Source organism: Lynx rufus, unplaced genomic scaffold (assembly GCF_022079265.1).
Source record: "Lynx rufus isolate CCGP_SWC_20201006 ecotype Redwood Valley unplaced genomic scaffold, mLynRuf1.p SCAF_3, whole genome shotgun sequence".
Classification (NCBI taxonomy): Eukaryota; Metazoa; Chordata; class Mammalia; order Carnivora; family Felidae; genus Lynx; species Lynx rufus.
The window spans coordinates 17,278,826-17,293,802 of NW_025814845.1; the positions used below are offsets into that span (position 1 = coordinate 17,278,826).

The 14,977-nt window shown below is 39.3% G+C and overlaps 1 protein-coding gene across 1 annotated transcript in view; it reads left to right on the forward strand.

Annotated features, from left to right (window-relative positions):
• The window catches only part of ZCCHC4 (zinc finger CCHC-type containing 4), a 50,789-nt gene that overhangs the window by 32,368 nt on the left and 3,444 nt on the right, over positions 1-14,977 (forward strand). Inside the window, exons 8-12 of the mRNA XM_047092007.1 lie at positions 1,086-1,186; positions 9,864-9,985; positions 10,227-10,302; positions 12,011-12,062; positions 12,834-12,978. Of these exons, the coding sequence (XP_046947963.1) occupies positions 1,086-1,186; positions 9,864-9,985; positions 10,227-10,302; positions 12,011-12,062; positions 12,834-12,978 (496 nt within the window). The remainder of the gene's footprint in view (positions 1-1,085; positions 1,187-9,863; positions 9,986-10,226; positions 10,303-12,010; positions 12,063-12,833; positions 12,979-14,977) is intronic.

A 14,977-nucleotide genomic window follows, 5' to 3' on the forward strand; every position in this document is an offset into this window, starting at 1 on the left:
CTAAACTGTGCCAAGATTGGGGTAGAAAGATCAGACGTGCGCTAGCCTTACAGTGGTTATCAGCGATAGATACCCACGTAGATAGAGGTGCGTTAATGGCGGGGGGTTATTATTCATTTTAAAGTGGCTTAGGCCTTTGAAGGATTTTATGTAATTATCTAATTAGTTGGTACAATCATTTTTTAGCTTCCAGCTTGCAAGTTGATAAACTGTAAGAGCGCCAGGCTTCTTCGTTAATTGTGCTTGTGCTTTGGAGAGAGAATGCAAACGAAATCTAAAACATGACTTACAGTATTAAGTATTCCACTTATTTTCAGATCTTAAGTCCACTTATCAGAATAGATAAAGTCAGGGTTATTGGGGAAGCAATAAAGAGCTCAGTGGTCTTGAGTTTCAGTTCTGCCATTTATTGGCCGCATGAACTTGAACAAAATACCTAAATCTTACGGCTTCAGTTGCCCTGGCTATAAATGGGGTTGTTAACATCTAACTCTAAGGGTTATTGTAAGGAGATAATGTATAGAAAGTACCTAGTATTGTGCTCAGCCTCTACTGGGTGCTCTGCAATTAACAGCCATATCCCCAGTCTGTCATCAAAGTTAGTGTGGATAAAATTGTTTTTAAGAATCTTCCATGATTTGGGAAAGATTGATTCACCCCGGAAAAGCACATAACGAGTTGTGGCAGAGCTGTGTTCTGCCTTCCGGCCTCTGCCTTCTGGCCCGTCCTTCCTGCCCCACACACAGCACAGCCACCTTGCTCCTCACGTGATGCTCCCTTTCATCTCCCACTTTACTGGTGATATCTTTGCCTTTACTGGAATAGAGTGATATGTGTGTAAGGATTCCTTTTACATTTCCTTTATAGCTGTGTTTAGATCTGAAAGAACATTTCCACTGGCTCTTGGAAAAGATCAGGTTGTAAATGGCAGTCTGGTGAACATTCTCTTCTTTTGTATGATTTAAATGCATTGAATGCTTGCAATTTCTCCCAGTATCAGAAGTTTTTCAATTATAGCTGTTTTATTTTTTTTAATTTAAACTTCTTATTTTCTTTTCCTTTTTTTTTTTTTTTTGATCCATTAGATAGCAGTCACAAAGAACTACCTGTATTCTGGATTTTCCCCTATTTTTTTGAATCCCGAATTCGTCAGTTTTTTCCAAGCTTCTGCATGCTGGATTACCAGGTATAGTAAATATTCTGTTTTCGGGCATGACCGAGGAATGCTTAAGTAAATATTCTGATCAGACTATCCATCAGGTTTAGCATATGAAAATATTATAAGCTGTATTAAACACTAAAGTTGTACCATACGTAGCTTAGTCCAGAGGTTCCTAATTGTAATTTTAGAGCGCTGATTAAAAATATAGATTCTTAGGTACCAAAATAAACCAACTAAATCAAAATTAGAGAGTAAAGCCCGAAGAAACCATATTTTCCCAGGCTTTCCGGGTGATTCTGCAGTGTAACTAGGTTTTAGACCAACTGACCTAACCTTTATCATCACCAGAAGATGCCACAGAACCTCAGGGTCATTGTTAGGAACGGGGATTTTTGTCTGTTCAGAGGTTGTAGAGAAGTAAGTCGCTTTTCTGGTTGGTGGCATGTCACGTACACTTTACAGTGTCACTCAGAGGATGCCAGGAGCTCTGAAGGGAGGCGTGTCCCAGGTAGCAGCATGTCAGAGAGGCAGAGATGCTGAGGTCTGTGTGTGGGGGTGAGTGTGCTGATTTCAGGGTGGAATTGACCAGCCCGCCCTCCCATCTCTGCCCTCAACTCCTTCTGCTTTAATGTCCACTTTCCTGTATTCATTCCCTTGGGTTCTGAAGTTAACCCGATTGTCACCATCACCATGTGTGGTCACCAAGTGGCCACTGCTTCCTCTTTTGTAGTGATATTTTTCTATTTGAGCTGCTGAGCAATGGACTACCTTTATGAAGGCTTTTCAGCCATAGAACTGAAAATGTCTTCCCTACTTGTTACAAGCTAGTGCTTGGATCTGAGCTTTCTAATCTTGAAGACATTTATCATGAGAATGATGAAAATTACCATATGAAAAAAGTTATGTTTCTTTCAGAAACAGTGTTACCAAAAATGAGAGGATAGACCCTACCTGTGATTCTATCCCAAATAGCAAATATCATAATTTTCCGTGTTTGTCATCATAGCAGACAAATCTGAATTCTGTTTTCCCCCCTGTGTCTTATGTACGTGCACATTTGTAAATGTAGCGCCATAGTTTTTATGCTTTTAATCATTTTAAATGATCTCATTAGCAAGTTATGTTATCAATTGTTATCATTCTTTTTTTTTTTTTTTTGGACTCAGATTGCTTCCACCTTTAAGGCACTATAAATACCACTGCCATAAACACCTTTTATTCAAATTTTTCCATATTTTACATAACGTCCTTAAAATAAATTTCCAAAACCGAAATAGAATTCCAAACATTATGTTATCGAATTTAATGGACATTTCTATGGCTTCTGAACCATATTACCAGGTTCCTTTCCAAAAGCGTCTCTAGCACAAACCATTTTAACCTTGAATTCTCAAGCTCTGCTTCAGGCAAAGTCCATGTCATAATTCTTCCCGATTCCGGTTTACTTTCCTTTTTAGGACACACAGTTTTCTGTTTCTTGTCTGAGAGGTGCCTCTAGTGTGGACATTTGCAGAGCAGAGATAGCGGCCATATCCTAAAGATGTTAACCAAGGAAATTTCTCAGTTGGCAGGAGCGCCTGCTGCCTTTGACAGTGAAGAATCATGTGGCACGATGTTTGGCACAATAGTAGGTGCCTTATACACGTTGAATAAATAACTGTCTGAAAACCAGTGTGAACTCCAGAGTTGAAAAGGAACTGGGTTTTAATCCTGGTTCTGCCCCTTACTAGCTAGGCCTATACATTTTATCTAACTCTCTGCAGCCCATGTGACCTGTTAAATGAGCAGAGTAATAATCTATCTGCCTCAATAAGGTTTTGAGAATTATATAACACACAAAAAGGCTTAGCCTCGTCCCTGACGCACAGCAAATGTAGATTAAAGGCTATTGGTCTCAGCATTGTTGTGACCATCACTTTATTGTCACCATTCAGACAGTCCCAAGGTGGGGGTAAAACTCTTCTTTCGGGCGTTTTTTTTTTGTTTTTTGTACAGTATCTGAAACATTAAATTTGCAAAACGTAAGGTCCCTCAGAAAACTGGTCCATTCATATTTATTTATTTTTTAATGTTTGTTTATTTTTGAGAGAGGGCGTGAGCAGGGGAGGGACACAGAGAGGAAGAAACAGAGGATCTGAAGCGCCTTGATTCAGCACTTGAACCCACGAACCACGAGATCATGACCTGAGCCGAAGTCGGACGCCTAACCAACTGAGCCACCCAGGCGCCCTTCCATACACTTTTAGAGATGAGTTTTCACTAAGGGCAAGAGTTTGAAATGGCAAGGAACCCAAAGAAGGCAGATCAAGAGTAGAGTGGATGAGAGAGGTTACTGTGGAGAAACCAGTCATTGTTTGACAGCCTGTGTTACTAGGAAGGAACCTGTGGGAATACTGGAGTCTCGCTGTTGAGAAATCGTTCCAAGGTCCAAGCTTATAAAAAATAATTATCCAGGGGAGCCCGGGTGGCTCAGTTGGTTAAACGTCTGACTCTTGATTTCGGCTCAGGTCATGATCTCACATCTCATGACATCGAGCCCTGCGTCTGGCTCTGCACTGACAGTGAGGAGCCTGCTTGGGATTCGCCATCTCTCTACGCCTCCCCTGCACACGTGCGCTCTCTCTCTCAAAAATAAATGAACATTAAAAAAATGATAATTACACAATTCATTGTATTGGTGAAAAAAGTTTTTAATTAGGCCATATGTATCAGGGTAAAAAGTAGTCTTTTTGGTAAAGAGAAAGCCAAACTTTGAAAAGGAAAATTAGAATACAATCTGTGAAACAAAGAAAAATCTTTGTTTTTCCTGACTTCTACTAAAGATCAGAACACTACTGCCCTTTATATGCTCAGATGGAGAAATTGATTTTCACCGTATCTCCCATTGTGTTTATAAACCTTATTTGTTGTATCTTACCTTGATGGCCTTTCTTCCTTCCTTCCTTCCTTCCTTCCTTCCTTCCTTCCTTCCTTCCTTCCTTCCTTTCTTTCTTTTGATTTTTTTTCTGGATTTTCCATTAGTATCCTTTCTGACACTTTTATTTTCTTTCTTTTCTTTCTCTTGTTATTTTAACCTTACTTTGTGGTAGTTTATTTTCTTGTATATTAGCTGCCTGCATCAAATGAAATTTTGAAAGTCTCTTGTCCTCCTTCACAGGTCTTTTGCCATAGACCTTGATTAGACCTTCTTTCTCACATTGCCCAAGATGATTATAAGCTCCCAAACCATAATACAGTAAAAAAAAAAAAAAAAAAAAAATCACTAAATCTCTTTTTTTGAAATACTTTTCGGGTAAGAAGAATGCAGAAATGCTGCAAATCTTCATAAAATATAAGTCAGACTCTTCAATGATAAAGCACTTGATGACTACAGAATAAAATAATCATCAAAGACTTAGAAAACTAAAAGTTCTATTAAGGGCAGATTAGAAAGGAAGGATGTGATAATGAAAAGAAATTTTGATTCACAGTCAGAAGTGTGAGTCCTAGCATACTGCCTTTTAGAGGCTCTTTAATCTTGGAAGAAGTCAGTTTATCTTTCCTGGTCTCTGTTTCCTTACCTATAAAATAAAATGATTGAATCAGAAAAGAGAGGGCAGATAAGTTTCACTTTTAGTGCTTTAGTGGTAAGCCTGATAAATTGGTAGTGACTTTCTGGAGAATTTGTTGAGAATACCATGCCTAGTGGCAGCGAGTAGTGTGTGATTGATTAGTGATGTCTGCCACAGGGACAGGGTCAGGGAGTAGTGGCATTCGGGTCCTGTATTTACCGTATCTGAACTAGATCACCTCACTTCCCTTCCACTGCGAACATGCAATGATCTCTTGTTTCTACTTCATCTGGGACATTTGTTTGGATTGTTATAAGTACAAACTTCGCGCTTTTTTTTTAAGCTATCTTTAAAAAAATCATCCTGTGTTAAACTGTTTTTTGAAATTTTTATTTTCATGTTCAGAAATGAAGATATTTTGACAGGAATTTCTGGCAAATGACTGCAAATTTTACAGGATGGCAACTGAAATTCTTAAAACTTGATATGTAATAAACAAACATGTAAAGGGTTTGGAGTGACAAGGGGGATAATATGTATATATGTCATATATTATAATATATATTGTATGTATGTAATGTTTTATTAAAACTATTTTTTATGTTTTTTTTTTTTTGAGAGAGAGAGAGGAGAGAGAGAGAGACAGAGACAGAGACAGAGTGAGTGGGGGAGGGGCAGAGAGAGAGGGAGACACAGAATCCAAAGCAGTCTCCAGGCTCTGAGCTGTCAGCACAGAGCCCATGCAGGACTCGAACTCATGAACCGTGAGATCGTGACCTGAGCCCAAGTAGGATGCTTAACTGAGTGAGCCACCCAGGCACCCCTATAATTTTATTTTATTTTATTTTATTTTTTTTAATGTTTATTTTTGAGACAGAGAGAGACAGAGCATGAATGGGGGAAGGTCAGAGAGAGAGGGAGACACAGAATCGAAGCAGGCTCCAGGCTCTGAGTTGTCAGCACAGAGCCTGACGCGGGGCTCGAACCCACAGACTGCGAGATCATGACCTGAGCTGAAGTCAGACGCTTAACCGACTGAGCCACCCAGGCGCCCCGGCACCCCTATAATTTTAAATAAGAGGTACATGGGATATGGGGAATATGACTAAAAGACCTTATTGCTCTGGTGGAAATTGGTTGATGGAGCTGAAGAGTTCACTTCAGACCTTTTGATACACTGAAATTAAATAAATAGATTATAGTCCTTAGGGAATGGGAAAATAAATACAAGTACTGTGTCTTTTTAATCTTTGTTTCCCCGAGGGATGCCTAAGACATAGTAGGTGCAAAATAAATGTCTGTTGACTTGAACGTCTTGGTGTCTGTATAACCAGTTCCAGTCTCATGTTACAGAAGAAATTTGCGTATAGATAAAATTAAAAGTTAAGAACTGCAGAGATTTTGTGCTTTCCCTCATTTCTATACAGTACTTCATCACATTAATCAGTTCCATGGGAGAAATTTTCTATTTGAAAATGCCTCTCATCATCATTGTGAGTGAAATGTCAGAGATAATGATGGGAAAATGGTGTATCAGCTCTACCACTAGTGATATGCAATTTGCAAAATTGTGTTTGCTTTACAGCGCTTCCTTCCATAGGACGTTTATTTGTGTGGATGAAGCTATGAAATATGGATGTATGTTAGAGGTACATTAATTTACCCTAGCAGCATGCATTTTACATACCATATGTTTATAGTTAATTAGCACAACAAACCCGCATTTAAAAATAATAATAATCTCAATTAGGTTATGCAAAATCAAGCAATCAACCACCTTCCTGACACATACATTCTCCAACTCCTGGGGTAGCCATAAAGAGATTGTTCTTTTTTTTTTTCCCTCTCTTCTATCTGCCATCCGTTGTATTGCATGGAATATTCCATTTCTTAGAAATTTTTCTAAGGTCCTCTTTTCCAACATTTGAAGATCTTCCTGAGGTTCTCTTGGGAAGGTTTTTTCTTTCTTATGATACTCATAAATGTTCAAAATATCTTTGTTGAATTTAATAAGGTATCATGTTTTTACTGAGTACATAGAGGAGTGTATTAGGGAGAAATTATGAATTTAAATAGGTTTAAAAGAAAACTACTACAGTAATATTTTAAGGTAATTTTGAAGTAAAACCTACTTTTGTATCTTAGCCTCTAATAGGTGACATATATTCATAGAATTTTAAAGTTGGAAAGAAACATGAGGGGTGTAACGTAGGCTAACTTTTCACCATAATAATCGTCTCTACTAAGTGAGTCACCGGCCTCACTTGAATGCTTTCAGTGAGCAAAGTCCTGCAGCCTTACAAGGCAACTCAATTTATTTAATAGCTCTAATCGTTAGAAAATTTTCTCATATTGAGATAAAATATGCTCCCTATTAACTTCTAACCATTGGTCCTACTTCTATTCTCCAAAGCAATAAAGGCTAAGTCTAATTTCGATTCCACTGACACCCCTTCAGTTATAAAACAGCTATCAGAACTTCCCAGTGTTCGCTTTTCTGAATAAACACCACCCCCAGTTCGTTAAACTACAAATCCTATTCATTCCCATTACTTTTGGTAGAAATGAACTTGTTTTATCAGCGTCTCTCTTCATATGCAGTGACTGAATGCAGGGCTTCAAATGTAATCTAACTTCATCCTTTCCTTGTTATGATATTACACTTCTGCATAGGGCAGCTGTGAGTCCGTGTCAGCTCTCACACCGTCACGCTAGACCGTGGACTTACCATGCTGACAGTTAACCAGAGCCCCCAGGGTTTGTCCCCGCCCCCTCCCCAACTGTCCCTTGTTTAGCTGGGTCTCCTCATGTGCCACTTATTTTCCCCCCACTGCTGAAGCTTATTGATGAGTCTTCCTGAACTTGTTCATCTGTTAGTCTGATAGCCAGCCACAGCAGGGCAATACAGAGAGCTCAGGAATTTCTCATTAAAGGCCCTCTCTTTCCATTGTCATTAAGTCCTTATATTTTTGTGATTTGTTTATTAAATAGCTAGCTTGCAAGCCAGTTCTTCTATGAAATTCTTAAGTGTATTCTTGTTTAGAATCCAAACAATTCAGTCTAACTTATTTGAAAGTTGGGCTCTGCCTGTATTGACTTTATAAAAATCTCATGGTATTCTTGTGGATAATCTAGAACAACGGTTCTCAAATTTTAGTGTGCCAGGAAGGCTTGTTAAGAATACAGATTGTCGGGGCACCTGGGTGGCGCAGTCGGTTAAGCGTCCGACTTCAGCCAGGTCACGATCTCGCGGTCCGTGAGTTCGAGCCCCGCGTCAGGCTCTGGGCTGATGGCTCAGAGCCTGGAGCCTGTTTCCGATTCTGTGTCTCCCTCTCTCTCTGCCCCTCCCCTGTTCATGCTCTGTCTCTCTCTGTCCCAAAAATAAATAAACGTTGAAAAAAATTTAAAAAAAAAGAATACAGATTGTGATGGGGGCGCCTGGGTGGCGCAGTCGGTTAAGCGTCCGACTTCAGCCAGGTCACGATCTCGCGGTCCGTGAGTTCGAGCCCCGCGTCAGGCTCTGGGCTGATGGCTCAGAGCCTGGAGCCTGTTTCCGATTCTGTGTCTCCCTCTCTCTCTGCCCCTCCCCCGCTCATGCTCTGTCTCTCTCTGTCCCAAAAATAAATAAACGTTGAAAAAAAAAATTTAAGAATACAGATTGTGGAGCAGGGGGTGGGGGTGCCTGGGTGGCTCCATCGGTTAAGCTCAGGTCATTATCTCGTAGTTCGTGAGTTCGAGCCCCACATCGGGCTCTCTGCTACCAGCATGGAGCCTGCTTGGGATGATCTGTCCTCCTCTCTCTCTCTCTCTCTCTGCCCTTTCCTTGCGCATGTGCATGCTGTCTCTGTCTCTCAAAAATACATACATACATACATAAATAGTTCCTGCTAAAAAAAAAAAAAAAAGAATGCAGATTGCGGGCCCTGACCCCCAGAACTTCTGTTTTCTTAGGTCTTAGGCTGGGGAGAATGTGCTTTTCTACCAAGATCTCAGGGGCAGTGCTGGTGTTGCCAATCCAGGCATCGCACCTGGAGAATTACTGATCTAGAGAAAGATGGCCTTAGTGACTGGGTGCATTCAGAGCAGGTTTAAAGCCAAAGAGAGAATGCGTATGGATAACAGAGAGGTTGGAGAAGGAGGCGGGAGCAAGAAGCCTATAGAAGCCGTGCCTGTTGGCTTCAGCTTACTTTCAGGATGAGCTGCCAAGGCTGAAAGCCGAGTTAGGGTGTTGAGGAGACGTAAATGTTTGAAATAGTCACAATTATAGTTGTGACTCTCTCTTCATCTCCATCTTTCTATGTCTCCACCACATGCCAGGCTTTGAACTCCGTATTTTACACACATTATCTCGTGAAACCTTCACAGCACCCCTGGGGCAGAAATCAGTAACCTCCTTTTCCAGGTGAGGATTATGTGAAGGTGCCTCTGGTCACAACAAGTGAGTGGCAGAGCCACTGTCTGGTCCCTGAACCTGTGCTCTACCAGGATGTGAGAGGTCACATAGTGAATGGTGGAGGGCCAAAGTAAGGCTGGATTGAGACTTGCTGACCTGACACCTGACAGGCACGCGTCTTCAGGGGTGGAATTTTTTTAGTGCCAAAAGCCAAATTCTTAATTACATAGTAGTGCTTCTTGTGAAGTCTGTTGTGTTGGGTGAAAGATTACAGTTGTTCTCTCAATACTGGGCAATATGAACTTAGCATAACAAAGTTTGCCTTTTCTGTAATGAAATTTCACTGCCACAGAGGCCTCTCTGAGCCTGTTGATTAATAAGCAAACTTTTGCTTTTAAGAATTTTTTCGTAAGAGCCCCCTGGGTGGCTTAGGCGGTTAAGCATCCAACTTTGGCTCAGGTCATGATCTCACCGGTTCTTGAGTTCGAGCCCCGCGTTGGGCTCTGTGCTGCCAGCTCAGAGCCTGGAGTCTGCTTCAGATTCTGTGTCTCCCTTGCTCTCTGCCCTTCCCCCACTCATTTTGTCTCTCTCAAAAGTAAACAAACGTTAAAAACAATTAAAAAGAATAGTTTCTTGTTAAATACTTTGGTTTAACTCCTATCTTGGCATCAGTTGTTCTTTTTTGGTAAAGAATCTTCATAGATGTTCACTCATTTGAGTAAATGTTCTTTTTCAATTTTTTTTTTTAACTTTCTAGGTAGATTATGATAATCACGCACTTTATAAACATGGAAAGACAGGTCGAAAACAATCTCCTGTGCGTATTTTCACCAATATCCCACCCAGCAAAATAATCCTTCCTAGTGAAGAAGGGTACAGGTAAGATCATAGTGGGGCCTTGAAATACATGAGTCACTGAAAATAAAGTTCCATATATCTAACATTAAAATGATCCTCGTATTGACTCATATAGTTCTTCTGTTACTTTTAAATTTGGTCTGTATTTTATATTGAATTGCATTTGGATTACACCCAACTTCTGTAACAAGTGCCATTTATCTGCTCTGTGAATCTTCATGAGAATATGCAGCTGAGTTAAGTCTGTTTCTTTCCTCCTTAGATTTTGCCCTTTGTGTCAACGATACGTTTCCCTAGAGAATCAACACTGTGAGCACTGTAATTCTTGCACATCCAAGGTATAGGTTCCTATAGAATGCATTTTTATTTAAATATATTAGTTTTATTTTAGCTTACTAGCCATTACATTTGCTTAAGGTTATTTTGATAATATTATAATTTGTATTACCATAGTATCATTTGCTAAATGTACATTAATAGAGTATTTTATGTCTAATTATAAAGCACAACAGCCTTTGCATTCATCATCGTTAATGGTTATTTGAATTCACTTTGCTATGGGACTGTATGACTGCTAAAATTAGGAGTATTTTAAATAAGGCATGAGATGAGTGCTGAATTGTGTTGGGGATAAATTTAAAGTGTTTTAGGTAAAGTACTGAACTATTAGATGCCATCAGTATTTTAATGAAGTATTAGTAACATACTGTGCACTTTTTATGTGCCAGGCCCTTTCCTAAGGGCTGTGCATGGATGAATTCGTTTTTTTCTTTAATTAAAAAAAAATTTCTTTTTTTAATGTTTATTTACTTTGAGGGAGAGAGAGACAGAGTGTGAGCAGGGAAGGGTCAGAGAGAGAGGGAGACACACAGAATCCATAGAAGGCTCGAGGCTCTGAGCTGTTAGCATGGAGCCTGATGCAGGGCTCGAACTCGTGAACCATGAGATCGTGACCTGAGCCAAAGTCAAACGCTCAACCGACTGAGCCACCCAGGCGCCCCAGGTACTCTGCCAGTTTTTGGGAAGGACTGTAGGGACGCACCTCCTGTTTATTGTTTTAAAGAGGTGGGATGACACTTAAGTTGGCTTATTTGTTTTAGCTAAATCCAGTCAGAAAAAACATAGGAAGTTCAGTTTGGGTAATATACGCAAATCATTCTCCAAAGGAAAGGCTATATTTTTGTAACTATTATAAAGTACAGTTTTCAAAACTCTATAATTTTATGACGGGTTATACTTGTTTTTAACTGTGGCAGCACACCTGATTACATGTATTTTCAATCAGTTTAGAAATTCTCTGTGTTCTTTATTTAAAAGAAAAAAATTACACCCAGATCATATAAAGCTCAAAATGAGTAAGACCAAACTTTATCATTTAGAGAGGCACACATAAGTCGTAAAAAATAAACAAAAGCAAGGAAATGACCATCCCAGGAACTGGAGTAGGTGTTACTCAATGGGGAGGGAGGGGTTGCTCGATTAGAAAGGGGGGGTGTCCCCAGGCTGACAGGATTCCATTTCTCAGCCTGTTGGGATTCATCAGTCTGTTCTTTATAATTCTCATTAAATGGGACATGTGCCTTATACACGAAAGTGTCTTATACATTTTTCTAGGTAGTTCTATTTCCCGGATTTAACATTACCCAGACAGTACCCTGTAATCTCTATCTTTCTAAATTATCTAAAATTCTTAAATGCGAATTTTATTAAGGATTACACCACATAGACATGTCAAAGTTATGAATCATTAATTCTCTTGAAATTTTCATTGAGTCCTTCTTTGTGCAGTATGGATTGCTTGAACTCAAGATCATGTAGATAAATCCCCTAGTTTTCCAGTTAAGGAAATTGGGGCCCATCAAGGCGGCCTTTGAGTTGAGTGGAGAAATGCATAAATTAAAATCAGAGTATTTAATTGTGAAGCCCAGGAAAGTGAGAAATAAGGAGTGAATAATTTACACAGGTTTTAATAAGACATTTTAATTTTTAATTGTGGAACTTGATTTTTATGATACATTAAACATAATTTAAAAATTATTTTTGTAGGATGGCAGGAAGTGGAACCATTGCTTTCTCTGCAAAAAGTGTGTAAAACCTTGTAAGTATTTAGACTTAGAGTTTGACATCCTATGAAACATTTCAGCGGTTTTCTTCACCCAGATAGGGTTTTTATTTAATTGTATCTATAAGAGAAAAAAACTTAATATAGACACCTGCATTGATTTTACCTGCTTTGTAGTTTTTGCAGTTACCAAAATGCACACACTCTCCTTTATAGGGAGATATGACTGTAACGTATTTCAGTGTGGCATTTGGTTTGGCTTATTTTATTTTATTAATTTAATTTATTTTATTTTTTTAACATTTTTATTTACTTTGAGAGGGATGGGGGTGGTGGTGGTGGTGCAGTGGGGAAGCGGCAGAGAGAGAGGGAGAGAGAGAGAATCCCAAGTAGGCTCCATACTGGCAGCGTAGAGCCTGATGTGGGGCTCAAACCCATGAACCATGAGATCAGGACCTGAGCTGAAGTCAAGAGTCACATGCTTAACCGCCTGAGCCACCCAGGTGGCCTGGTTTGGCTTATTTTAATAGGGCTCTGTGTCCCTCAGCCAACCCCCATGGTGTCAGTGGCTCCCGCTCATGACTCCTTGAAGGGCTGCATTTGTTGCCATGTATCAGAAAGAAGTTAGCTGGTTTATGTGGGATTCCGACTCTTTACCTTGGCCTCTTTAGCCAAAGTATAAACAACTATGCAAACCAGTCACGGTAATTTGAAGTAAACATTGTTCATCCTCTCTATCATAAAGGTTGGTCAAATGAAAAATTATATTAAATGAACTTCTTCCAAAACTCAATTTTTATTTTATAGCCTGGATCCACTGTAGCCTTTGCGGTCACTGTGCTCTTCCAGATCATTCCTGCGGGGCCCCTAAAGATGGCTGCTTTATTTGTGGTGAATTAGATCATAAACGTAGTACCTGTCCTCAGATCACTGCATCTAAGAAAGTGATCAAGTAAGTTGAATTCTTTTATTGACTAGAAAAAGCTTTTCCTTGTGTGATCCGTATAAAGCAGTCCACAAAGGTGAGCACTGGAGGATTCAGAAGTGCGAAATCGTTGGCTATTTTTACTGTTATGTACCTTTGTGTAGACAGTGGTGTGAGGACCTGAAGATGAGTGAAAAAGCCTAACATTTAAGACATGAAAATAACCCAAATACAAGGTAGAAACTGATTAACTTTGTATCTTTTGTGGTTCATGTGAAATTATAATTTGTGGGGAGAGATTTCAAGCTTTGTTTTTTATATATATTTTTTTAATGTTTATTTTTGAGAGAGATTGGGAAGAGAGAGAGGTAGAGAGAGAGAGAGAAAGAGAGTGCGCTCATGCACGCACAGGCTAGGAGCAGAGAGAGGGAGACACAGAATCTGAATCAGGCAACAGGCTCTGAGCTGTCAGCACAGAGCCTGACGTGGGCTCGAACTCACAAACTGCAAGATTATGACCTGAGCTGAAGTCAGATGCTTAACCGACTGAGCCACCCAGGCACCCCTGAGAGTTCAGGCTTTATTGACCGACATGATATTTAAGTCAGGGCAGCTGGGATGCAGACACGTGATAGGCGAGGCTGGAGAAGGCATTTCAGATGGAATGTGATTTGTAATCCCACAGTGAACACCTTGGAAAATGGAAGCTATCTCTTTAAATTCTGCAGACTTGGAAAAAAAATTCAGACGTATTAATATTTAAATATGTAAAATTTTAATTTTTACCATTTGTTTTCTATGATTATTTTCACTTCCACCAATATTTGGTGTTGGTTATAACTCAGAACAAAGTTATCCCAGTGACCACAGTGTATTTAGAAAAACCACTGCTGTTTCAACTGGGCTGATTTGAATGATAATACTTAAAAAAAACCAAAAAAACTAAAAGGAATGATAGTTATTGAGTCTTCTTCTTTTATTGTTATGAAAACCAGATAGCCAAATTTAACATTACGTGAGAATTGGGATCAGCATAAAATTTTTGAGCTATCTTATGACTTGTGATAAAAAAAATATTTCTTAGTATTAGAAATATCTGATGCTATTGTAACTGTTTATAATTGTATTAGAATTCTTGTCCATTTGTTTATTTTTTTGGACAGTGACAATTATTTTTTTCCACTGAGGTCCAGCTATTTGAATTCTGCCTACTGTTTTACTTTTCCATTACTTTTTATCAAATTTAATTGAGCAATTATTTCCATTAAGTAATCCAGGGTAGAAATGGAAGTTGCTAAATTAAGAAATGTATTGAAGAATCTTATAAAAGAGTTTTTCTTAGAAACCTTTGAGAATTAAAGTACAACTCGGGGTGCCTGGGTGGCTCAGTCAGTTAAGTGTCCGACTCTTGATTTTGGCTCAGGCCAGGATCTCATGGTTGGTGAGCCCCATTTTGGGCTCTGTGCTGACAGCACAGAGCCTGCTTGGGATTCTCTTTCTCCCTCTCTCTTTGTCTCTCCCCGCTTGCACACACACATGCACACACACGCACGCACACTCTTTCTCAAATAAATAAACTTTAAAAAGAATAAAGTACAACATAATAAACTATTGGTCTGGGATTGTTGCACCATTTACTGGGTAATTCTGGTTGCAAACGGAGTTAGTAACATGCTCAGACTTTGATCTGTATGATACATGGAAACTGAATTTGCATTTTAGTTATATATTGTAGGCTCTTTGTTGGCTCTTCAACAGCCCTGGCTAGTCTGCTTGGTAGTATTATATTGTTTTCGTTGAGGGAAACCATTTAGTATTTTTTAGTACTAGGTTTTATCAAGTTTAATTCAAGGAGCAAATCCATTAGGATGTGGTATACCTGATAAGTCTTTCTTTTAAATATATTTTTTAATGTTTATTTATATTTGAGAGAGAGAGAGAGAGAGAGAGAGAGAGAGAGAGAGAGAGAGATGGTTTGTGAGCAGGGGAGAGGCAGAGAGAGATGGAGGCAGAATCTGAAGTAGGC